Source organism: Bos javanicus, chromosome 11 (genome assembly GCF_032452875.1).
Source record: "Bos javanicus breed banteng chromosome 11, ARS-OSU_banteng_1.0, whole genome shotgun sequence".
Taxonomy (NCBI): domain Eukaryota; kingdom Metazoa; phylum Chordata; class Mammalia; order Artiodactyla; family Bovidae; genus Bos; species Bos javanicus.
Window position 1 is genome coordinate 12,473,195 of NC_083878.1, and position 24,403 is coordinate 12,497,597.

General features: G+C 44.6%; 1 protein-coding gene across 4 annotated transcripts in view; it reads left to right on the forward strand.

Moving 5' to 3' along the window:
- EXOC6B (exocyst complex component 6B) overlaps nt 1-24,403 on the forward strand; it is a 765,919-nt gene that overhangs the window by 693,629 nt on the left and 47,887 nt on the right. For 2 of the 4 annotated variants that reach the window (XM_061431936.1, XM_061431938.1), the window contains exons 21-22: nt 15,772-15,884; nt 20,034-23,427. The exons of 1 other annotated variant lie outside the window; for it this stretch is intronic. In XM_061431936.1, coding sequence (XP_061287920.1) covers nt 15,772-15,884; nt 20,034-20,160 — 240 coding nt within the window. In that variant the 3' untranslated portion in view covers nt 20,161-23,427. Of the gene's footprint in view, nt 1-15,771; nt 15,885-20,033; nt 23,428-24,403 lie in introns of those variants that run through there. One more of the 4 variants, XM_061431937.1, reaches the window with a different exon arrangement.

Here is a 24,403-nt window from a genome sequence, read left to right on the forward strand (position 1 = left end):
GCCACTACTTCTGACAAAGACATCTTGAAGACTCACCCCAAATATATGTATAACAATTTATTAACAAACTGTAATTAGATACTGAATGGCTACAAAAGAATAGTCCCACACACGCCCTTCTCCCCACCTCAGTTTAAAAACAGAAATTATATTACCTTTGAAAGTCTATGTGTATGCCCATGTGCGTGTACATACTCATGTTACTATCAGTAATATTTCAAGGCACAATATGTACTTAGGCTAAGTTAAGTTCATTGTTCACAATACTGGATATGAATCATGTTTTAAATAGCCTTTTTATAATTTCAGGTTTGGCAAACTGCTTTATCGAAGCTAATTAGTCATCATTGTTTTTACTTTGTAGTGTGGGTGATAAAGACCTTGCTCATGATCTGCAGACTTGTGTGCTCTGCCATTTTCTTGATGCTGCTTACACTTTATGGTTAATGTTATCTTCAATTCATGGTGTCTTTACAGGGGTATTTTTAAACCACTTATTTATTTTGACCAGAGAGGGAAGAAGAGTAGTTTAGTTAAAAACTCAACAGTATAGTGCCCAATCCGCCTACCTAGCACACTTTAACAGATCACAATATGCTGAAAAGGAACTGGGCCCTGGCTCCCACCTCCTGCCACATCTATGGCAGCAGTCCATCCAAACCAACACCTGCCTGCCTCCCCCCTTCCCCATCCCAACAAGGGGCAACTCCGCCCAGGGCAGTCTCCCGTCCTCCCCTTGAACATGTATGTACAGTATGATGATCATCACCCTGCAGCAGGATAGATGCTGTCATGAATGAGAAATGGCCTTACAGTACAGTCTCTGACACAAAGGAATGCTTAGTGTTAAAATGTTTTGAATTTTGGGACTCTTCCCTCAGACTCCAATTGATGACAATGGGAGAGCCTCAAGCCTCCCTGTCTTTCCTTTTGTCTTTACCAGGGTAGTCTCAGAGGTGAAAAGTTTAGATAGCAAACCTATAAACCCATATTTATGAGGCAAATAAATATTTCCCAGAGTGACGTTCCCTTCCAGGCGAAGCTGCTGACGTGTAATGGGTTTCTGATAAAGAGCTGAGTGAAACTTCCATCCACCTGGCAGCTGGGCTGGAGGGAAAACAGGGACCTGCATAGCCACGGTTTGCCCCTCGCCTGCTGCACTCATCCGGGGGAGAAAGAGGAAGAAGGCAGAAGTTTCTGGGAGGCCCCAGTGCCAGCCTATAGAGTGACCATTGTTGCAAAACTCAGGTTTAAGCCAGATCCCTTTAACCTATAGAGATCCGGAGAAACTTGGAACCTCTCCCCACCCCAGTTTCATAGCCTGTGGAAAATCCTAAGACCTCCTTCAGATTTCTGTGGATCCCTAGATACCTCCAGTCTTCTTGTTTCCTGGGGTCCCCTTTCCACAGTCTATCTATGCAGCTTTCTAGGTGTGAAACTCAACCTTAAAAAAAAAAAAAGTCATTCACCCAAGCAATTAAGAACAGATTGTCTTAAGATTGGGATTGAGGATATGGATTTTTAGGGGCGATTTATATCATACACTACACAGCAAATAGCTTTGAAAAAGTCAGTTAATCAGCCATCCCAGATCTCCAAAGTTGTTTGGGGCCATAGTAACAATAACAATAGGAATTCCCTTCTTAGCCCTTCTCACACACGTTAGTTGTCTCCTCTCTTTAGATTAGCTCCCTGCCTCTCAGAAACCAGAGCAACAAATTCTGTCCCCTTTCTGCACTGCATGTCTTGGCACCCTGGGGGATCTCACAAAGCAAGGTATTTCCCCCAAACACATTTTTCTATCCTATGATGCCAGATGTTAAGATAATGAAGTTTTTGCCATTCATGTTATAATCAAAATTGTCTCCCTGAAGCCATTTTCTTTCCTTCTTTTTTTTAATTTAGTGGCTATTAGACATTTTACACCTGAGAAAATTTCAGACCACTCTGTCCTCCCTGGCCTGAATCTAGAGGCAAATTTTCTCTGTAAAGGACTAGGTGGTGAATATTTTCGGTTTTTTAGGCTGTAATGGTCTCTGTCACAACTACTTAATTCAGCTGTTACAGCACATAAACATAGACAATATGTTAAGCAATGAGCATGGCTATGTTCCAATAAAACTTTATTTGCAAAAACAAGTGGTGGCTGTAGTTTTCCATCCCATGATCTAGAAGAAAGCAGATAGCAGCTTTGATGAAAACAAGTAGAGAAGGCTCCAGGCTAAAATTCAATCTCCTCAGCTTATTAGAATATGAGGCCATTTATCATTTGCTTCATTGGTCCTACTTATTACTAAGGCAGTCTCCACCTACCTGGCTCAGGCTTAGATGCCCTTCTTCTGAACTTTCTTTGCACCCTGTTAGAGTACATCTCCTAGTGCTCACGTCACTCTGCATCTGTTATTTACTAGACTGAGTTTCTCAAAGTAGAAGTGTCTGCTTCATCCTTTCATGTGCCTAGAAGAGTAGCTGAGACTTTGTTGGTACTCGGTTTGTGTTTGTTAAAGTGACTGCTGCTTTCCCTTTCCTGTGTTTGCCCAGATTTCTGTGTCAGGAAGCATGGGAGGCAGACAGGTGGTCTGTGAATGAGAGTGGCCCAGCACCAAGGACAAGGAGTTGGGGGGACCTTGGGCAATAAACACAATGAGTCCTTAGTCAAGTCCGTGCTTTTTGGTGGACTTTCTACAGTTGTTCTCTTCATCTGCCCTCAGCTATTGATAGGAGCTCTTGTGTTTCCATATCCAAATGAGAAAAACAGATTTGGTGACTTACCTGGGGTCACACTGTCAGTTGGGGGACCTACAGCCTGAGGGTCTTTTATTGTGTTAAACTGCCTTTTAAAAGGCACCTGGGCATTGGATGTTTATGAAAAATACTTTATAGTGATATGATTGGTTTCATCCTGTTAGAGGCTAGAAGTCGACCAAAAAAAAAAAAAAAAACCCTGGCTTAGTGTTCTATATGTTTGAAAAATGAAAGTGAAAGTGTTAGTTGCTCAGTTGTGTCTGACTCTTTGCAACCCTATAGACTGTAGCCTGCCCGATTCCTCCGTCCATGGGATTCTCCAGGCAAGAATACTGGAGTGGGTTGCCATTCCCTTCTCCACGGGATCTTCCCGACCCAGGGATCAAACCTGGGTTTCCCACATTACAGGCAGATTCTTTACCATCTGACTGCACTTTATATGGTAGCCACGTTCTGAAGAGGTAGCATATTTAGAATTTTGTCATTTAGACTGTATGTTAAGAGTTCCAGAGGAGCATGTTATTTGAAATCATTTTGTCATCTAACCTGTTTCACATGAAGGTTTCTTCTGGAGTATATATAAAGTGCAAGTTCAGATCTTCATGTATCAAGTTTCCTTCAAGGACGTACTTTGGGAGCACAGTTCTCTACATGACTCAGTGTGCCTTTTCAATAGAAAATGTAAACAAAATCGCTTCTGGGCAAAAGAGGCATGGCTCTGGTCAGTACGTCTTTGTGTCTGTCTGTGTGTACCTTCAGTGTGTGCCTGTGGTCCTTCACTGCCCGTGTTATCTTTAAGAGGAAACTCTCCCTAACATGAGGTAGGCCCCATGCTGCCTGCTAGAAGCCAGCACAGTTAACTCGTTGAAGCCAGACATCTGCTGAGTTCCCATCACTAGTCACAGGATCTTCCCCTTCGTGCCCACTCATCTGTCACAACTCTTATTGCTCCCGTTTGATGTGTCCTTCTTCCCCAGACAACCTTGTTTCTAGTGCTGGTCAGAGGGACCCTAAGTTTGGTCTCTTTGTAAAGTTTGTTCTGAAAAACAAATTATAAGTCCGTCCCACCATCCCCAATATTGTTCCTATAAAATGTCATTTTTACCTAGCTTAATTCTATTTAGTGTGCTTTTACTGATTACCTGCTGGTAACCTAGCCGTATCTGGTCCATGTTCTGGAGTAGTCAGGAGGAGGAAACATGATCTCCATCCTTGTGAAGCTCCCCGTCAACATGGGAGATGAGATTCATATCTCAAGAATTAGCAGTGAAGGTGAGAATATATAGAATAATTCTCCTCACCAAAGTAAGCATGATGTGAACTGGTTTAGTAAAAAATACTAGTCTAGCAAACTTTGGGAGATAGGACAGGGAAGCCTGGCGCGCTGCAGTCCATGGGGTCGCAAAGAGCTGGACTCGACTTGGCCCTAAACAACAGCAGTGGGAACATGCAGGGCGTCCTTCACTGATCTTTTCATTTTTACTTTCTGAGTTGGTGGGGGGCGAGGTGGTAATCCTTTCTGCCTGTGAGAACACAGGAGCACCCTCAGGACCATTTACTTGAATATTAACCTGTAATTCTCCTTTACCCATGAACAATTCATCCATTTGAATCACTTCTGCATGTTCTGTGGGAGAAGTATGTGTGTTGATATGCATGAACAAGTATGTATGTTGATATGCTTATCTTAATATCTAATTTCTACGGTCTTTCCTAGAAGTTTGCATTTGTTCTACTATTATGATGCTATTGACACTCTGCCAGTTAGCTCACTGTCTGGCTTTGAACTAGCTTGCACCTTGACTCATTTGAATTTTGCTAGTCTTTCCTAGCTACCATTGCAAAAAAATGAAAGTCTGTTCAGAACTTTGACCTAGCCTTAGGCAAGTGCTTTATCCAGAATCAATGATGATTTTAAAAAATAGACAGCTATGGTGTCTTAGGGAGTAGAAGTCATCAAGCCATGTCTACTACTTGTCTTCTTTGTGACTTTCAGCAATTTACTCATCCTTTCTGGGTCTTTCTCCTCCCCCTCCTGCCCACCCCCTGTCACCCCATGAAATCAGAACTGTAATTTGAGTCCTAGAAAGCCATGAGCATGTTCTGAAACAATGAAATGTATTAGAGTCAGGTTTAGAATTGCCAAAGCCCTAGTTAGAAGTCATATAGCTTAAATTCATGGAAGAGGGAAAAAAAAGAAGATATTCCTAGGATTAATAGCTTGTTTAGTATAACCTGATATCTTTCCTTGTCATATCCTTTACCTGTACAAAACTTGTACACAGTTTTGTATAATAACCAATAATCACATAATTTATAATTTTTATTAACCTTTTTTCTTTGTAGCTTATAAGATGTCACATCAATTACTACACTAGTTTCTCTGATAAATACCATAAACAAATAACTCTGTGTTAGAGGTCAAAGCATCATTAATGATTGGTTGAGTTTGCTTTTGTTTGAAGAAGCTGTAACATTTATCAGTATGTTCTACTCTGAAAATATCCAATACTCCTGTTCCACCAGTTAAATGATAAAAATGCCCCCCCCCACATAATGTCTGATCTATCCCTTGAAAATGGCTTATATAGTTTATAAAAACTGCACTTATATGAATAAATCAAGAATATGATTAATAAGGAATTAGCATCTTTGGTGTGAGTCCTAGGAGTACTGTTAAGTGAAAAACGCAAAAGTGCAGAAGAGTATCTACAGCATGCTACCCTTCCGGTGAGAAGGAAGAGGATATAAGAACATGCACGTGTAGCTTCTCGTTTGTACAAAAAAAGTAAAAGAAGGATAAACCAGAAGCCATATTGGTCACCTGTGAAGAGTTAATAGAAAAGATGTAGTAAGAAATGCAGAGAATAGAGCAGCTTAGTTGGGATGAGGAAAGAACGTTACTTCTGAGTGTACTTTTTCTATAGCTCTGATTCATTCACCAAAATAAATGATTTAAACCAACTAGAATGTGAGGGGGTCCAAAATGGAACACAAGCAGTGAAAACTAAATCTTAACTAAATTGTGAGAGAATAGCATAATCATACTGAAAGGAGTGAGGAAGAAAACAAGTAACGTAAGTAATTTTGAGATGGCTGGATGGCATCACTGACTCAATGGATATGAGTCTGAGCAAATTCAGGGAGATAGTGATGGACAGAGAAGCCCGGCGTGATGGATGCAGTTCACGGGGTCACAAAGAGTCAGACACGACTTAAACAACTGTATAAAGTACTGAACTACAGGTAGTAAACTCGTTTTTCTCACATGGGTATGGATTAGCAGTTCTGAAACTACTTTAGACTGTACCAGGATGAAACCCAGTAAGTAAAATATAATGAGAGCCAGGTTTCTCATTGTCAGAGAAAGAAGTGATAAATAAGGAAAGAGGGAAAGGTAGACTGAACCCTGTGGTGTTGGCCTGGAATATGAACTGACATAAAATATGAACTCATAATTTTAAACTATATTCACAAAGAGATATAGAAATAAATATGTTGTGTTAATAAATATACATGTGTTTCCTAGCTCTGTCCATTAATAGAGCTTAGAAACATTAACACCACAATAGGAATGAGCATGCTAAGGGCCCAGATCTTGGTTTCTAAATCTGTTCTACAATACAAGGAACCGGAGCTCCTTGGAGAAGTGACTGGTTCCAAAGCAGGGGCAGGGAATGTGCAAGATGAGCTTGGCACATCTTATAGCACCAGCAAGTAAGGAATTGTTCAAGAAAGGATCAGTTCAGTTCAGTTCAGTCACTCAAGTCATGTCCAACTCTTTGCGACCCCATGAATCGCAGCATGCCAGACCCCCCTGTCCATCACCAACTCCTGGAGTTCACTCAGACTCACGTCCATCAAGTCAGTGATGCCATCCAGCCATCTCATCCTCTGTCGTCCCCTTCTCCTCCTGCCCCCAATCCCTCCCAGCATCAGAGTCTTTTCCAATGAGTCAACTCTTCGCATGAGGTGGCCAAAGTACTGGAGTTTCAGCTTCAGCATCATTCCTTCCAAAGAAATCCCAGGGCTGATCTCCTTCAGAATGGACTGGTTGGATCTCCTTGCAGTCCAAGGGACTCTCAAGAGTCTTCTCCAACACCACAGTTCAAAAGCATCAATTCTTCGGCGCTCAGCCTTCTTCACAGTCCAACTCTCACATCCATACATGACCACTGGAAAAACCATAGCCTTGACTAGACAGACCTTTCTTGGCAAAGTACTGTCTCTGCTTTTCAATATGCTATCTAGGTTGGTCATAACTTTCCTTCCAAGGAGTAAGCATCTTTTAATTTCATGGCTGCAGTCACCATCTGCAGTGATTTTGGAGCCCAAAAAATAAAGTCTGACACTGTTTCCACTGTTTCCCCATCTATTTCCCATGAAGTGATGGGACCGGATGCCATGATCTTCGTTTTCTGAATGTTGAGCTTTAAGCCAACTTTTTCACTCTCCTCTTTCACTTTCATCAAGAGGCTTTATAGTTCCTCTTCACTTTCTGCCATAAGGGTGGTGTCATCTGCATATCTGAGATTATTGATATTTCTCCCAGCAATCTTGATTCCAGCTTGTGCTTCTTCCAGTCCAGCATTTCTCATGATGTACTCTGCATAGAAGTTAAATAAGCAGGGTGACAATACACAGCCTTGACGTACTCCTTTTCCTATTTGGAACCAGTCTGTTGTTCCATGTCCAGATAGATAGATGGAAAATACATGGGAGAGCCAGTCTGCAGGCATCCCTGACAACCATAGCTGGAACAGTTCGAACAACAGCATGAATGATGATTGTATTAGATTATAATCCACAAAATAAATACCTCTGAGGTCATACTGATATAAATAAATGGACAAATAAATGGAGGAGAAGGGACAACACTTTTCCTCACAGGAGGATTTCATTTAATAACTGTATATATATATATTTATTAGCATTATTAATTTAACATTATTAATAATAAATGTTATAGACAAGATCTACCAATGGATGTTAACATTAGTGGACAAAAGTTTGAGGAGAAACAGGATATTTTCTTAGTATCAAAGTATATCTCTGACAAAAAAATATTAATTACAAAGGTAAAAATAATAATTTTGCAATAGAGAAACTTAACCACTTAAACTAAGTGATCAAGTGATCATTATTGGTTAATGTCACCAATAGTGAAATATGTGGATATCCTGTACACCTGATATGATACACTGAGAAGGGGACAGTATCACTTCTGTAGTGTTTTTGCAAAACAAAAAATGCACAACCTCAATCCAGAATTTGGTAACCGTGACACCGCTGCCATTTGGGCTTGGTAGTTCTTTGCTGTAGGGGCTGTCCTGAGCACTGGAGGATGCTTACCAGCATTCCTGGCTCCCTCGATACCAGAAGCATCACCTCCACTACCACCGCCAGCCTTGTTACAACCAAAAATGTCTCCAGACGTATTTCCAGGTGTCCCATGTGAGGCAAGGTCTCCCTCACTGAAAACTACTGCCTCAGTTTAACCAGAAGCAAATATCGAGGGAGTGAAGTCGCTCAGCCGTGTCTGACTCTTTGCAACCCCATGGACTGTAGCAGGCTTCTCCATCCATGGGATTTTCCCAGCAAGCATACTGGAGTGGATTGCATCTTCGTGACCCGGGGATTGAACCCGGATCTCCCACATTGCAGACGCTTTACCCTCTGAGCCACCAGAGAAGTCTAAGCAAATATTGGGCAGACTCAAATTAAGGGACCTTCTGCAAAATAAATAAGTAAGAGTAATTTATAAATGTCAAGGTCTTCAAAGATAAAAATGAGAAAATATACTGGAAGAGTCATAGAAGACATGATGATTAAATGCAGTGGGATACTGAATGTGTTCAGAAAAAGGACGTTAGTGGAAAATCTGGTGAAAGTAGAATGAAATAGTTTAATAGCATTGTACCAATGTTGATTTCTTGGTTCTGATCATTGTAATATAATATGTGGACATTAGAGAAGCTGGGTAAATCTGGACGTTAGAGGAATTGTCTAAACTATTTTTACAATTTGTATGTAAGTCTAAAATTATTTCAAAACAAAATTTTTTAATTTTGTTTAACAAAATCTGTGACTGATGGTAATAATAAAATGCAGGCAAATTTCCATATCTGACTCAATGACAGAGATATAATCATAACACATTTGTTTCTGCTGATGTGATTCTAATCACCTCAAACATTGTCTGATAATCAAAATAAATTTAAACCCAATGTGTGTGTGTGTGTGTGCATTCTGAACCACAGTTTATATATGCTGTTTAAATTTTGTTACAAGTGAAAAACCTTGTAAATTGTTCATGTGATAGTTCAAAAAGAAGAGGAATACATTACTTAATAGCATTAAAATCATTTGGCTTGGATTGGAGTTATTTGTGTTTTTCTTTTATTCTCCTATGTGGGGGGAAACCACATATCTTAATATCACTTGAAAAGCCCATCCCTGTCCTTCCACATATTAGATGCTTCTAAAAACATTTGCTGAATGTTTTTAGAAGACAATGGCTAATGTCTTCATTAAGACAATCTGAGACGAGAAAATATGCTTTATTATTTATGTTTCAAATCCTATGAGTAAATATTAGAAGAAGCCACTCGAACTTTTAAACTTAAGAAGGTTATAATTTTTATGCAACTCTTAAGAAATATAAATAGAATGAACATGGTGCAGGCCCACAACATGGTTCTGTAAATTCAATGAGAAGGCATCACATGGAAAATCAAGAATTTTAACAATGTTCTGACACAGAAGTAAGAGTTCATCAAAAGTCGATTACGTGGAAACCCACTCTCTAATGAGGGTTCCCGGGGATGAGAGAAGTGAACTATTCTCGTGATTGTGTTAACCTGTCGCCCCAGCCCATCTAGCCTCCCAGGTCTTACCAACCAAACCAGACCTTTGGCTGTGGACCCTGCTGACCATCCCAGCACACAGGGCCCAGGTGTGCTCTGATCCTCTCTCATAATGAGACTAATTCTTGCTGAAAACATCTGTTACAGGTGCTTCCCTGTGCCCATACACCACTTAACACTGGTGCAGGCACACAGTCATCACTCAACTCTTGGCTAAAGCCACAAATACCAAAACAGAGGGTGAATGGAGGGCTTCCCTCTTAGCTCAGTTGGTAAAGAATCTGCCTGCAATGCAGAAGACCCCGGTTCAATTCCTGAGTCGGGAAGATCTACGGGAGAAGGGATAGGCTACCCACTCCAGTATTCTTGGGCTTCCCTGGTGGCTCAGCTGGTAAAGAATCTGCCTGCAATGCAGGAGATCTGGGTTCGATCCCTAGGTTGGGAAGATCCCCTGGAGAAAGGAACGTCTAGAGGATTCCATGTATAGTCCCTGAGGTCGCAAAGAATCGGACATGAGTGAGCAACTTTCACTTTCACAGGTTGGATGGAATAGCGGAGTTACGGAAGGCCATCTGAAGTGGCACTTGAGTTGTTGCTTCAGTCGCTTAGTCACGTCTGACTCTTTACAACCCCATAAACTGCAGCATGCCATGCTTCCCTATCCTTCACTATCTCCCAGAGTTTGCCCAAACTCATGTCCATTGAATCATGATGCTACCCAACCATGTTATTTTCAGTCTCCCCATTCTCCTCCTGCCCTCAATCTTTCCCAGCATCAGGATCTTTCCAGTGAGTCGGCTCTTTGCATCAAGTGGCCAAAGTATTGGAGCTTCAGCATCCGTCCTTCCAATGGTTATTCAGGGTTGATTTCTTTTATGATAGACTGGTTTGATCGCCTTGCAGTCCAAGAGACTCTCAAGAGTCCTTTCCAGCACCACAATATGAAAGCATCAATTCTTTGGTTCTCAGTCTTCTTTATGGTCCAACTCTTACATCCATACATGACTACTGGAAAAACCATAGCTTTAACTAGATGGACCTTTGTTGGCAAAGTGATGTCTCTGCTTTTTAATATGCTGTCTAGCATTGTCATAGCTTTTCTTCCAAGGAGCAAGCGTCTTTTAATTTCATGGCTGCAGTCACCATCCACAGTGATTTTGGAGTCCAAAAGAATAAAGTCTGTCACTGTTTCCACTTTTTCCCCATCTATTTGCCATAAAGGGATGGGACCTGATGGCATGATCTTCTTTTTTTGAATGTTGAGTTTTAAGCCAACTTTTTCACTCTCCTCCTTCACTCTCATTAAGAAGCTATTTAATTCCTCCTTTCTTTCTGCCATTAGAGTGGTAACATCTGCATGTCTGAGGTTGTTATTTCTCCCAGCAGTCTTGATTCCAGCTTGTTTCCAGCTTGTGATTCATCCACCCCCACATTTTGCATGATGGACTTTGCATATCTAAACTGAGTACAGGGTGAGATAGTACCGAGATGCACATTAAACACAGAATCATTGTTGAAAGAAAGCTATCCCTTTATAGCCTTTGCGACAACAAAGCAAGTATCTCATTGTTGTGCTGATGTTTGAGTTATCTTCTATTTATGACAAGTTAGAATGGTTTCCCATTTATGATAGTGGTGTAAAGTGTTCTTTAAAATTTTTTAATACCAAAATATGAATCAATGCAAAACTGTTAAATTAATAAATACACTTGTAGCATGAGGATATGGTAAAAATTATGAATTGATACTCAATAAAGTTTGAAGAATAGTTCAGTCTCCTGCCTTTGACACTCTCTTTTCTTCTTCTCCATCCCCCTCCTGCTTATAAATGTGAAGAAATAAAATATCTTAAGTGCATACATAGTATTCTACTTTCTGTGAAAGAAAGAAGAGGAAATAAGGAAGCAAACGTGTATCTGTTTATCTTTACAAATAGAAACATATTGGAAAGAAAGTTATGACCAACCTAGATGGCATATTCAAAAGCAGAGACATTACTTTGCCAACAAAGGTCCGTCTAGTCAAGGCTATGGTTTTTCCAGTGGTCATGTATGGATGTGAGAGTTGGACTGTGAAGAAGGCAGAGCGCCGAAGAATTGATGCTTTTGAACTGTGGTGTTGGAGAAGACTCTTGAGAGTCCCTTGGACTGCAAGGAGATCCAACCAGTCCATCCTGAAGGAAATCAGCCCTGGGATTTCTTTGGAGGGAATGATGCTAAAGCTGGAACTCCAGTACTTTGGCCACCTCATGTGAAGAGTTGACTCATTGGAAAAGACTCTGATGCTGGGAGGGATTGGGGGCAGGAGGAGAAGGGGACGACAGAGGATGAGATGGCTGGATAGCATCACTGACTCAATGGACGTGAGTCTGAGTGAACTCCGGGAGTTGGTGATGGCCAGGGAGGCCTGGCATGCTGCGATTCATGGGATCGCAAAGAGTCAGACACAACTGAGCGACTGAACTGAACTGAACTGAACTAATGAATATAAACTATTAAACAGTGGAAACCCATGAATCCATACCAGTAATAAAGCAGATGAATTAATAGTGGAGCAGAAGCGAGCACTTGCTTATGGTCAAATGCTGAGTGACAGCTGATAAACTTGGAGGGAAGGATGGAATCAGTTTGGAACTATCGTAGTGAAGACTAAATTGGAGAAACATCTTCAATAGATGCTAAATCTAATAGAAAATTTTAATCAGGAACAGTATGTTCACGTGATCTCCTAAATTGCTTGCTCGTTACAAAAGAAAAAATAATACCTAGACAGTGGAGAAATCAGACGACATCTTATCTTGACTGGGTGATCAAAATTAATGTCACCGTTGAGAGACACGTGAACATTTGCACCTCCAGATGTGATGCCCTGAGGAGGACACAGCATCACATGTAGGATTCTGGCCAGATATGCATATCTTACATCTTATTATGAGAAAGAGTTAGGAAAGTCAAAACCTAGGATGAAAAAGGAGGTAGGGAACTTTTGAAGAGTTGATATTATTAAAAAATGTCAATATCATATAAGAAAGACTGTGGAAATAGTCCAGATTAAAGGAGACTCAATAGCTAGCTAAATGTAATACCTGATCCTGAACAAAGAAGCTATACAGGACATTATTGGGTCAATTTATAAAATTAGAGTATGAACTGTATCAAAATTAGATTTATTGAAGTTAAAAACCATACTGTGATTATGTTTGAGAAGAATGCTGAAATATTTGGGGATAAAGGGCCATGATGTGTGTAATTACTCTCAAGAGACTCCAAGAAGAAATACTGTATATGTGCAAAAAAAGAAAGAACACAAATGATGGGGCATGCTGGGTAAAACATTGGTGATGCATGGATCTGGGAGGAGGGTATATAGTGCTCCTTAGACTACGCCTCTTCTTAGAACTTTCTGATAGATTGGAATTATTTCCAAAATGGAAACTTTTAGAGATAAAAAATTAAGATGTGCTCGCGATGACACACGTTCAGTGATGACAGAATGTTCAGCATCCTCGGGAGAGACTTTACTGAGATCTTACAAGGCAGTTGCATGCAGAGAACTAGGCTGAGAGGCCTCATTCACCTCGGAATATCATAGTCTGGAGATCCAAGTGCCGTGATAAAGAGGCCTACTGGTTTTCTTATTCTCTTATTCTAACTCTGATCTAAAGAATCCAGTAGAGCTGTACCCCAGAGCAGGTTAACTTAGCTAAGTCTTACGCAGCCTCTAGTCTATGTCCATCTGTCTCAGAGGAGACCATCAGATCTAGGTGCAGGCCACAAAAAGGCCTGTGGGAAGCAGCATAGACCCAGAGCGTGAGCCGCAGGCTCATACTGGTTGAGCTTAGTAGAGTTGTGTGGTTTCCAGGCCCAGCGTGGGATAAACTAGCTAGCTTGTCATCCCAGAGGTCGTAGGCTCAGTACTGGCATTGAGAGACTTTGGCAAGAATTTAAAAATAGGAAATCTTGGGACTAAGTTATGAACTGCCCTCCACGCCCTATTGGTGATTTACCCAGGTTTCATCATCCAGAAAGACATGGTGTTCTTTGCAGTAAATCAGAAAATGCTGATACCATCAGTTCCATCACTGAAATTAGGATTCTATTAGTAGAGAACAAAATGAAATTAGTTTTATGAAATGTATATATATATATATATATATATATATATATATATATATCTCCACATCTGAGAAATAATATCTAAAATAGCTTTAAGAAATCAGGTTTTCAAATTTTTCCAATTAAACTTATTTGTTATTCTTTCATGCTTCTTTTGTTAGGTCCCTAGCATGCAAACAGCAAAAAGCTCCCAACATTTTCTGTTTAGTTTTCTAAGAGAAAAAAAACTAATTAATAAAATGCTCTCTTTTCCCATAGTTTCTTTCCTTGGGGTTTCAGGGAAAAACATAATCTTACTTGTAGAAGACCTTTAGAACAAGGGACACTCCAAATGTCTATCATGTTCCTTAGGAGGAACTGTCTTGAGCAGTCTTTAGGCTGGAAATACCAAGATTAGGATAGGAAGTCAGGGAAATTTTTCTTCTAAAGGAGAGCTCTGTGAGGCCTTGGGGCAGTGAAAGGAAGTGGTAGAAGCCCTTTTACTTGCCAACTAAAACAAGCATGACCTAAAAGAGGCCTGAGAGGGCCGTTTGGGGCCTTGCTGACCCAGGCCAACCAACATGTCTGTCTCTCTCCCCGTCTCCTCTCGTATTTAGTATCCCTTTCTTGGCTGAGGGTGTAGGGGCTTTTCTCTGTTTTAGTTTTGGGACTTTAGCCAATTTGCATCCTGAGGAAGTTCTTAACATCTATCCTAAGAGAATGGATAGAAGAGGAGACTTGGCCCACACTGCCTGTTTGCCCAGCTGCACAGTGGGGAAGACAGAGGAGGAAGGTATGCCTAAGAGCCCAGACTCCAGCGTTGAATTTGATTCTTGGCCTCTCCGCCTTAGTTCTGCACAGAGAGATTGTGGTCTGCTTACCTTCATCAACTGTTACCTCTTGGAAAGGGAGAAGTGGGGAAACGCCCTAAGTCCAGAAGCACTTGTGTGCATCTCATGGCTAGAAAGACTGCTTGAAGGCCCTTCTGTGTGATGATGTGAGTCTGGGGCAGTGACCCCCGCAGGTTTATACAGGGGGCTACCAGCTTCCCTTCCGTCACCCCTAACCCACCTTTGAAAGGCACTGATTTTTTTCTTTTTTAGTTTTATTTAGTTATGAGTTTTCAATATTTGTTAGACTGATACCTGAGGCTAAAGCTGGCTGAGAAGGAAAGCCTTTGACAAAATGTGGTTAGTTAGCAGATTTCTATCTGTTCAACCAGTGTCCACATGGGTGTTGTATATTGCCTCATGTAAATAGCATATGGTCCATTTGTGTCTTGGTTCAGTGTGTTTCTGTGCTATCTGTGTGTCCTGTTTGTTTTTGGCATGTGTCTGTATCAACTGAGTAACTTAGCAAAGTCAACACAGCAAGTCATGAAATTCATACTTGAACCCAGACCTTTTAACCTGAAAGCTCATATAGTTGCATATGGGGCACTGGACACACCCACCTGTATTTGTTCATGGTTGAATTCTGAGCTCCTAGAATGGTGCTTGGCACATGGAAGACATTTCGTAAGTATTTATTAAGTGAATGAGTGATTATTATGATAGTCTGGTGTTTTGATTCAGTCCAGTGCCAGTTTCTTTCCAGGCCTGCCTCTGAGAGCTCTCTCCCGGCATCAGCAGTGCAGTGCTTCCGGCAGAGATGACTCTACCTTACAGTGATTACCCGTTTATTTTCTTAGTTTTGTTACTGTAGCCATTCTTTCTCTTGTGTGTGTGTTAGTGGCTCAGTCGTGTCCAGCTCTTTGCAACCCCATGGACTGCAGCCCGCCAGGCTCCTCTGTCCATGGAGTCTCCAGGCAAGGACACTGGAGTGGGTCACCATCCCCTTCTTTGGGTGCTCTTCCCAACCCAGGGATCAAACCTGGGTCTCCTGCATTGCAGGTGGATTCTTTACCATCTGAGCTCTCAGGGAAGAGTCATACTCTTTCTCGTATTACAATTTTAATTTTATTTTTCAAATCTAGTGGGTAGTGAAGGGTGCTAGGAGTTTTTGAGATCCTGATTTGTCTTATCTGTCTGATTAATCACCAGAGTGGGGGTTTGGATATTTTACAGCTTTTGGATCTCTTCATCCAGTGGGATTGGTCAACCTACCTTGCTGACTACGGCCAGCCCACCTGCAAGTACCTCCGGGTAAACCCTGTGACGGCTCTGGCCCTGCTTGAGAAGTGAGTACCCATCCCGTGGCCTGTTTTGAGGGGTGGGGTGATGGGGAGGGGAGACTGATACAGAGGATAATTTTCTCTTTGCCACTACCTTGAAAAGATGGCAAAGAGGCCCCACTCTAAAGCCGCCACAGGTGTTCTCAGCAGTTTCCATTGCTGGATTTGGCAGTGCCGTCTTCCTTTTGGAGCCTCTTAATCCCTGAGCCCCAGCAAGCTAGGGAAAGTGTGTGTCAGGGGAACTGTGGCATTACTTCAGAGCTTACCTACAGATGACAGGAAGAGAAAGGAAGATGCCTTAGCCTGGGGCTCAGGTCAGCCTGGTGAACAGAGTGAGCCAGCCCCAGCCATCTGGGGTGTGATGATGGATGGAGAGCGTCCCCACAGAACAGATGGCTTCTCTGGTTCCTGGCAAAGAAGCTCCTGAAATTATTTCAGCTGCCCTACCAACCCGTGTCTCCATCAGATTGAGCTTTCTTATGCTGAATAGCCCAAGAAAGCTGTATTGGAAGTGTCTAACTCTTGCCTTAAGCAGTCACTAGCCAGCAAAGTGGCTGCCATGGGACTTGCGCGTCTCTGAAGCAGAGCTGCTGCCGCTGAGGTTGAGTTAGCCAGCTCCAGAACGTCTCACTAACCAACATGTCACCCAGATGCTGGAATCTGCACTGCGTTGTAGCCTGGGCCTGGCTTTAGCTTACCTAGTTGAGAGCTGGCAGACCAGAGACAAAGACCCATGTAAAAAGGAAGCTTTCTCTTGTCATCAAACTAGATAAAACCCTTGGCTTCTTAGAAGAGCGCCCTGCATATAGACAGTGTAGTAAGTCTACATATATAGCCAGTCAGGCAGGTCTCAACTCCTAAGAAGGCAAGAATCCGAGTCCAGGAAGCCAGAGTGAAGCCTTAAGCAGAAGGAGAGGCTGAGGGGTGCCTTCCTACTGAAGGCTATAATGGGGGAGAGAAGGGGAGGAGGTAGAGAGCGGGCGCAAGCAGAAGGCAGAGGTGTGCGCTGGAGCCAAGCCACTAAGAGCCCAGAATTGACTTTTTCCAGATCAAGACAGACTCATGTTTCCATTTTAACTCTGTTTCCCATGATTCTCTCTCCCAATGACCTTCTTCCCTAGGATATCTAGAGAGTAAGTATATTATTCACTTGGGCCTTTTCCACTACTTTCAGGCAAGTCCTTCTGGTTTCCTCATTGACACTAATGACTACACTAAAATCCCTACCCTGTGAGTTGTCCCCACCCTGACATACTAATCTGCTAAACCAGCCCGGTGCCAGCTGGCTGGCTGCCTCCTCTCTCCTTGGTCCTTCAAGTGACCCTTGGCTTACCAGTTCCTTTGGGGCTGGGAGTGGTGACAGGGATTTTCCCCCATCAGTGCCAGGTAAAAGGTTGCTCCCGCCCACCTTCCTGGCACACTCAATACTCTTGCTAGTCCAGGGCCTGAAATCCAGCCCTGACACAAGGGAGCTTCCTCAGCAGTCTTCCCGCCCTCCCAGTGGTGAGGCCCTGGCTTCAGGATCTCCCACAGAAGACTCTTTCTTAGAGGCGAGGCCTCACCCACGTTCTCTGCACCCTACTGGCTTTTGCGTTGCTGCTCGGGTGTCCTGTTCAGATGGGCTCTGGGATTCCCTTCGGCCAGTTGCCTCTCTCAATAGTTCTTACGCCTCTGTTCCTGAGAATCTCACATCCAGGAAGTACTGGCTTATCTACTTCCTGTGGATCAACAACAGGCTAAAATAATCAGCCTCTCAGTAGCATTCTGGAGGCCTAGCCAGTGATAATGCCATGTACTTACCCTGGGTGATCAGCAGGATTTAAAAGCCCCCTTCCAAACACAGTAGGGCCAGAGGCCACCCAGATCACTAAAATCCACATTTCCCAGCCTCATAGGAATCAGTCTCTCGATTTGACCCTCTCCTGCTCTCCCCACAGCCAGCTCTACCACCAGAGCTCAATACTCTGTCCTTTCCAGCCTGACACTTCTTAGTGGGATGAGACGTGGAAAGACACAGGACATGATGAGGACTTTCAGGAAAGAGAAGAGGCCCCTGTGTCTTTGAGAGGTGTCCAGGGCCAGAAAGATCCAGATCCTGGGCTCACAGAACGTGATAGGGGATGGGGGCTGTCCTTTGGTTTTTGAGCATTGCAGGGTACACACCAGCATGCCACCATCAGCCCTCAGGGCACCTGAGTTTCTCCTTCAAGTAATCCCCACTCCAGGCCTTAATGGCTAAGAAATCCTGGCCTCTGGGGCCCAAAGACTACCCTTTTCTCCTGTTCCCTCCTTCCTTCTTTCTGGACCTCCTCAAAGGGAATTGAAAGCCATCTCTGTCTTTGGGCTGCTTTGAGGAGTTATGAAACGAGTGACCACATAGGATGTTAAATTAAGTGTTCTATAAAGGTCAGAAGTGCTTTTCTTCCTTTATTATTCTTTTTTTTGTTTGTTTAGTGTTGGTTTTATTTAGATTTATAGTATATCCAGCAAAGGAGTTGCTGTCTGGGATAAATAATCCTAAGTCAAGCCAGTTCCACAAATATCATGGTGCGGTTACTGTTTGAGAGACCAAATACAGTAATCATCATAGCCTTGAGGTCCTTTGTGCTTTCTTTTCAACCTAAACCTCTAAACCTCTGTCATCTCTTCTTCTTCCTCCCTTTCAAGCACAGACCTCCACATGTGGGTGGTTGTACCTTATACGCAGTGTCTAAGTATGCTTGATGAGTAATTCCAGGCTCAAGGCCCTAAAGTTTAGATCAGAGAGAGAAGTCTCAATTCATTTGTGGCTGTCACCATCAGCCAGAGCCATAAAGCTGGGATGCTCATCAGAACCTCCCTACCATATGGATATAAACGTCCTTGTGGACTCTCTGACCTTCTGGCCTCTCTAGTCCATCCCTCTGCATGGGGCCTCCCCACGGGAAAAAGTGGTCCAGGATTAGCCAAAGGCCCCTGGAAGTCTTCCTGGGAGTAGTTGACTCCCTGGTGCCAGGTTCCTTCTGTCCCCTCTCCTCGCCCATCACCATGCAGGGCAGGGGGCTGTGAAGTCAGAGAGCCGGCCAAGCTCCTGAGGGATGGTGGTAAGGAGCCACCTAGGCCGCCCCAGGGACAAATGAGTCTAGGCAGAGTCCTTCTTTCTCTACCACGAGAACTATCTGTGGGCTGGAGATCCGATGTGCAGAGGCTGGGGCCAAAGTTGACAATCACCAACAAATACCAGGGGCTGGGGCGCCTTTCAGGGGAATGAAAGGTTCCTGGGATCTGTCACAATGGCTGAGTCAGGCTTGGGGTTCCTCTGGGCCTCAGCCTAGCCTTGCCTTTCTCCATCCACGCTTTCCAGTTAGGTCTCTCCATCTGCGGAATTGACGGCCAGAACTGCCCATGGTTTGTGCTCTAGGAATACGCCGTCTTGGGAGCTTTAGCAGCAGCCAGTTAAAAAGCTTTCCAAAGGTCAAGATCTGAAGGTGTCGCAGCCATTGAGAACTCAGGGGCTTCTCTTGCCTAAAACCCTGGTTTTTCAACTGAGAGAACGGCTCAGCCTTTTGGCACCTTCTTTCCTCAGCACCGTGCCCTCTGAACCACCTCACTGCCTCTGGGCCCCATTCTGAGGCAAAGGAAAAGAGATCAGTCAGGCCCTTGGTTTTGTTAGGAGTAGGATAGAGTTACCAGCTAGAGTAATGTTTAGGAATGCATAGTGGCTTTCAGTACTCGTGTTCTTTTGAAATGCTCGTTAAGAGCATTGTCCTGCTTTCCCTTTCAAATGCCAGCTGTAAGGTCGCAGCAGGATTTCAGTAGGTTCGGGGTTGATGAGAAGACCTTAGACATTCTCTGAGGTCCTGTTGTCCATCAGGGCTGCAGCAGGTGCCAGACACCTACGCCAGGCTCATACCTGGGCATAGAAAGGGAGGAAGTAGGTAGGGTGAGCATGGATAGTAAGGGGGCTGGCCATGGCTGGCTCTCAACTGTTTTCCAGAGGTGACTGAAGTTGGGAGGTATGGAGGTGCCAACAGGGCAGCTTTCTGAATAGTAGGTGAGTGTGGGCCTGACAGTGGAAATATTCTGGACTCTCTCAACTCCGGGTGGTTGTTCAGACATACTGGCCACCTTGCTGCCTCGAACACTTTGCTATCTCTCTTCCCCCTCTCTGTTTAGGATGAAGGACACCAGCCGCAAGAACAACATGTTTGCACAGTTTCGGAAAAATGAGCGAGACAAGCAGAAATTGATTGACACCGTGGCCAAGCAACTCCGGGGACTCATCAGCAGCCACCACTCGTGAAGACGGGCCTCAGGCCCACAGAGGCTGATGGCTGCAGCCCCAGAGTCCAGGACCCAGCGCTGGCTGGCCCTGCATTTGTGCATTCTTCTTCAAAGAGAACAAATGTATTTTTTTATAATAACCTATGTACAGTATTTGCATAACCTTTCCCTATAGTAGAAGAGGCACAAGAGTAAGCAAGTCCAGGAGATGTTGCTAGGCCGGGCTTCAGGGGAAGCCACACTACACTGTATCTTCCTAGAGACGGTGGCGTCCTCAGTCCGGTGTGAGGAACCCCCTTTCACCCGTGGCTCTAGAGCTTAGGTCTGGGGCTCAGAAACTGCACAGACAAAATGGGCACTTGGCACTGGGAGATAAGGTGATAGGCAGAAGGATAATAAAGTACATCCTGCTCACTCCTAGGTGCCCCATTCACTGCGTAGGTGAGGCTGGTTGTTCTTGATGCAAGGAAAGGGCCTGGAAGACACTACTCCTTGGTCTATGAAAGACCAACACACAGCTGTGGAGTTCCAGAGGTTTTTTTTCTCAGTCCAGAGACTTTCCCTAAGCAGACATCAAGCACGCCACTGTGACCAGCTGACAGCTTCGCTGCAGCTCCCCCAGGATGGCATCTTGAAGCCTCAATCTGCCCCCAGCGCTTGCACTCCTGATTTGTCTGGGGCATGGCAGAGCTGAGTACGCAGTGGGACTAACTAGACTATGACTAGCTGTAGGTTGCCCCCACACCAGGAGGAATCTTGAAAGCCAGTGTGAATGGGGTCAGAGCCCAGCCCCTTCCCCATTCCTCTCACTGCCCTCCTTCCTGGTCAGGCGCTTGGTTCAGGGCCCAGGTCCGCAGTTATTCCACAGACAGAGAAGCTCAGACGTGGCCTCCGCCAGCAGTGTCACTGGGATAGTCAGCTTGCAGAAGCCTGAAAAATGACCTCTTGCTTTCCGCTTAGGTAAAACCTGAAGGTTACTTGCAATCGATCCTTTGTGTTTTAAAACCAACTTTCTGGCCACCATCTCTATGGGAAATGCCACCAGCTCTGTGCTGTGGGGAGAGCTTCCGCTGGACCTGCCTCTGGGATGGAGCCGCTGTCACCATGAAGTAGAGCAGAGCAACCCTGACTAATGGTTTGTCACCCCAGCCGTCCCTCACCAAGTCATACCCTGGATTAGAAGCTCCTGCTCAAGCCTAAAGCTTCCGTCCCCCTTTGAGGTCCCCCAGAGCTATCTTTTGGCTTTGTCTGAGAAAGATTGCCTGTAATCCTATCCTTCAAGCTCTGGAGTCTGCAGAGGAGCCTGAACTGGCTATGTCCTCTGTCGCAAATGGGCTCCTGTGACTTAATGCAAAGGCTTTGCTATGAGGTCAGTCATTGGAACCTGCCCTTTAAGACACTTCAGGAAGACGCTATTAAGGCTACTGGCGAGAGTATAATTGTGCATCACCAAACAATGACAAATAAGCCACACAGGCTTTCCAGCTAGGGTTAGTGGGAGGAAAGACTCGTCAAACAGAGTCCACTACCTTTGTCAGCTGCTGAGTTGCTTCTAGGGAGGGCAGTGCTTTTCACCACCACCCCCGCCCCCCTGCCAAATATTATGTCACAACTTGAAAACCGTGGGGAAGAAAACATGCACACAGACACACAGACTTCCTCAAAACTGGAAAGACCAGGCTGCTGGAGGCTCTGCAGAGCTTTCTGAGGCTCATCCTCAGGGCTAGTCATCCTGAGGGCTTGGTCCAGGGTCTTAGAATGAGGCTCAGAGATGAGCGCTGCCTCTCAGAACTGCTACAGCCAAGGGAGGGCAGGGGCCAAGGGGATGAGACCTCAAATGCCATCTCTCAGATTCTGGACTTTATTAGAAAAGAGCAAGAAATGATCACTCAAATCCTATTGCTTAAGAAGGGCCCCAAACACCCTGCTTCACTAGACCCGTTACAGCAGGATCTCTTCTGCTTTTTGCATTCCACTCTAACTTTGAAGTGGAATGGAGAGAAGCTTAAGTATGTCGCTTTATTTTTCAAGCATTATCATTGTCAGTCTGGTCTCAGACCCGTACCCTGGAGAAATAGTGTTACAAAGAGAAAATGAACAGGGTAGAGGAACGAGGGTCACCCTGCCCCTTGCACACAGAAGCCCCTCTGTAGAAAACACGTACTCAAGCCCGAGACTCACAGGGCAGATCCTTTGTTAGAGCCCTTCTTTCCTCTTGGTCTGCCTCCAGCCTTCCCTAACAAAACCAACCTGCACCACTGAGTTGTCTGTGGAGACACACTCTTGGTGACCAGGGAAAGGTAGAAAACAGGGACTGGCAATGTCCAGACTGTCTGAATTGGTGAAGTCGGAGTTTTAGTTTTGTCTGTAGGCCTCAAGCTAGGTCAGCCCTTGAGAGGACTTGGACGAAGCATGGGTGCCTGTGTCCCCCAGAATCCTGACATCTGGCCTCAGATGCCCAGAGATGTAGATGCGCCCCAGAGGCCTGAGGAAGAGGCGAGAAAAAGGGTGCCTGGAGGCCTTCCCGTCTTCTAGTTGGCTGAGTTCTCGGGAAAACCAGACCCATATTCCTGAAGGGACAGTCAGGTTTGGGACCCTGGTGGGTTGCAAGTAGTATTTTAGGCAGCTGGAATAGTTTGAATGTATCACATGGCAAAATCTCTGAGGAGAATAAATGAAGCTGCTGATGGTGGGGAAGAACAGGACGTGAAAATTGGAAGCAGCAGAGAGTTCCCATTGGTAAAGGGCATATACAGCCTCCAGGGAGCAATGCCCAGCATTTGCGTTGTCTCCCAGGCCTCCGAGTCAGCCTAGCTTCACTGCGCACTTGACAAGTGTTTGCTCAGCAAGTCCCAGACCCAGGCCCTTTATCCCCAAGGTTGACATTGGCCATGACTCTGCCCATGAGGCCTCTGAGCACACTCCCCACGGCCTGCTGCAGAAGCCCCTCACCAGAGCCTCGCTTCTCCCAGGACGCTGCTCCTGGCTGCTTCTGGTGCCTCTTTTATCTTTTTCCTTTGCCTGAGTTTGCAATTACTTTTCACTAATGTGTTGGAAATGGCCTTTTTATTTTGCACAAATAGTTGCACATTTATGAGGGAAATTTAGGAAAGTCCATTTTTAACTCTAAAGGGAACTTTTTTCTTTAAAACTCAACCAGTAAAGCTACTGATACAGATGGGCCTTGTGGTTAGTAGAAAACCTCTCACGTGGAAAGAGCATGTCTACTCCTCCTGTATGTTCTCTTTTAATTGCTATTAAATAAGGGAGCCTACGCACCTGCTCACCGTGTTGTCTCATGGTTTTTGTTCTCCCGCCCCTTTCACACCGTGGAGCGTGGTTGGTGATCTGGATAGAGACCCTGCACCCCTTCAGCCCCACTGGGAACTAGAGCAGGCAGAAGCCTGCTGGGGAGGAGAAAGCTGCCTGCTAGGCAAGGCGAGAAATCGAACTGTGGCCTTGGAAGCATTCCAAACCACCGGCCTAGGCTTTCCTGCCTGTACCATTAACACTGGCATCGTCGTCATCAAGAGGAATAACCCTTGAGTTGCCTGATTTATGAGGAGTACCTGGCTAGGCTACTAGGGGCTCACGGTGTTCTGAACACTGGCCCTGCCATGGAACGGCTCCTGGTTAAGATGGAGCCAGGACGGATTATCTAGAGGAAGGAGCGAAATGAGCCTGTCTTAGAGCTTGGTGGAGAGAGGGACAGGCATCCCAGACTGCTGTGGGAATGGCTCTCGTCAGGGAAGCAACACAAAGTGAAAGTCGCTCAGCCGCGTCCAACTCTTTGCAACCCCATGGACTATACAGTCCATGGAATTCTCCAGGCCAGAATACTGGAGTGGGTAGCCTTTCCCTTCCCCAGGGGATCTTCCCAACCCAGGGATCGAACCCAGGTCTCCTGCACTGCAGGCAGATTCTTTACCAGCTGAGCTACAAGGGCCCAGAGAAATGGGGATGTTAATTAGCTGGACCTTGAAGGAATTAAATCCAATGTGGGGCAGACCACGTTAGAGTGAAAAGTTGGCACAAGTCTGGTGTGTGCACAAGTCTGGTAGGCATACCTGAAACCACGGTGAGTAAGGCCTGAAATGTCTGTGCAACAGCACCAGCCTTCCTGGCCCTAGGTGGAATGGGAATAGGCTGGAGAGAATTTCTTCAGTAACAAGTCTGACCACTACAACTGGGCTTCAATGCCTGAGAGACCTGGGCTTCAGTTCCTGCTGTACCAATACCAGCTGAATGACCTTGAACAGTGA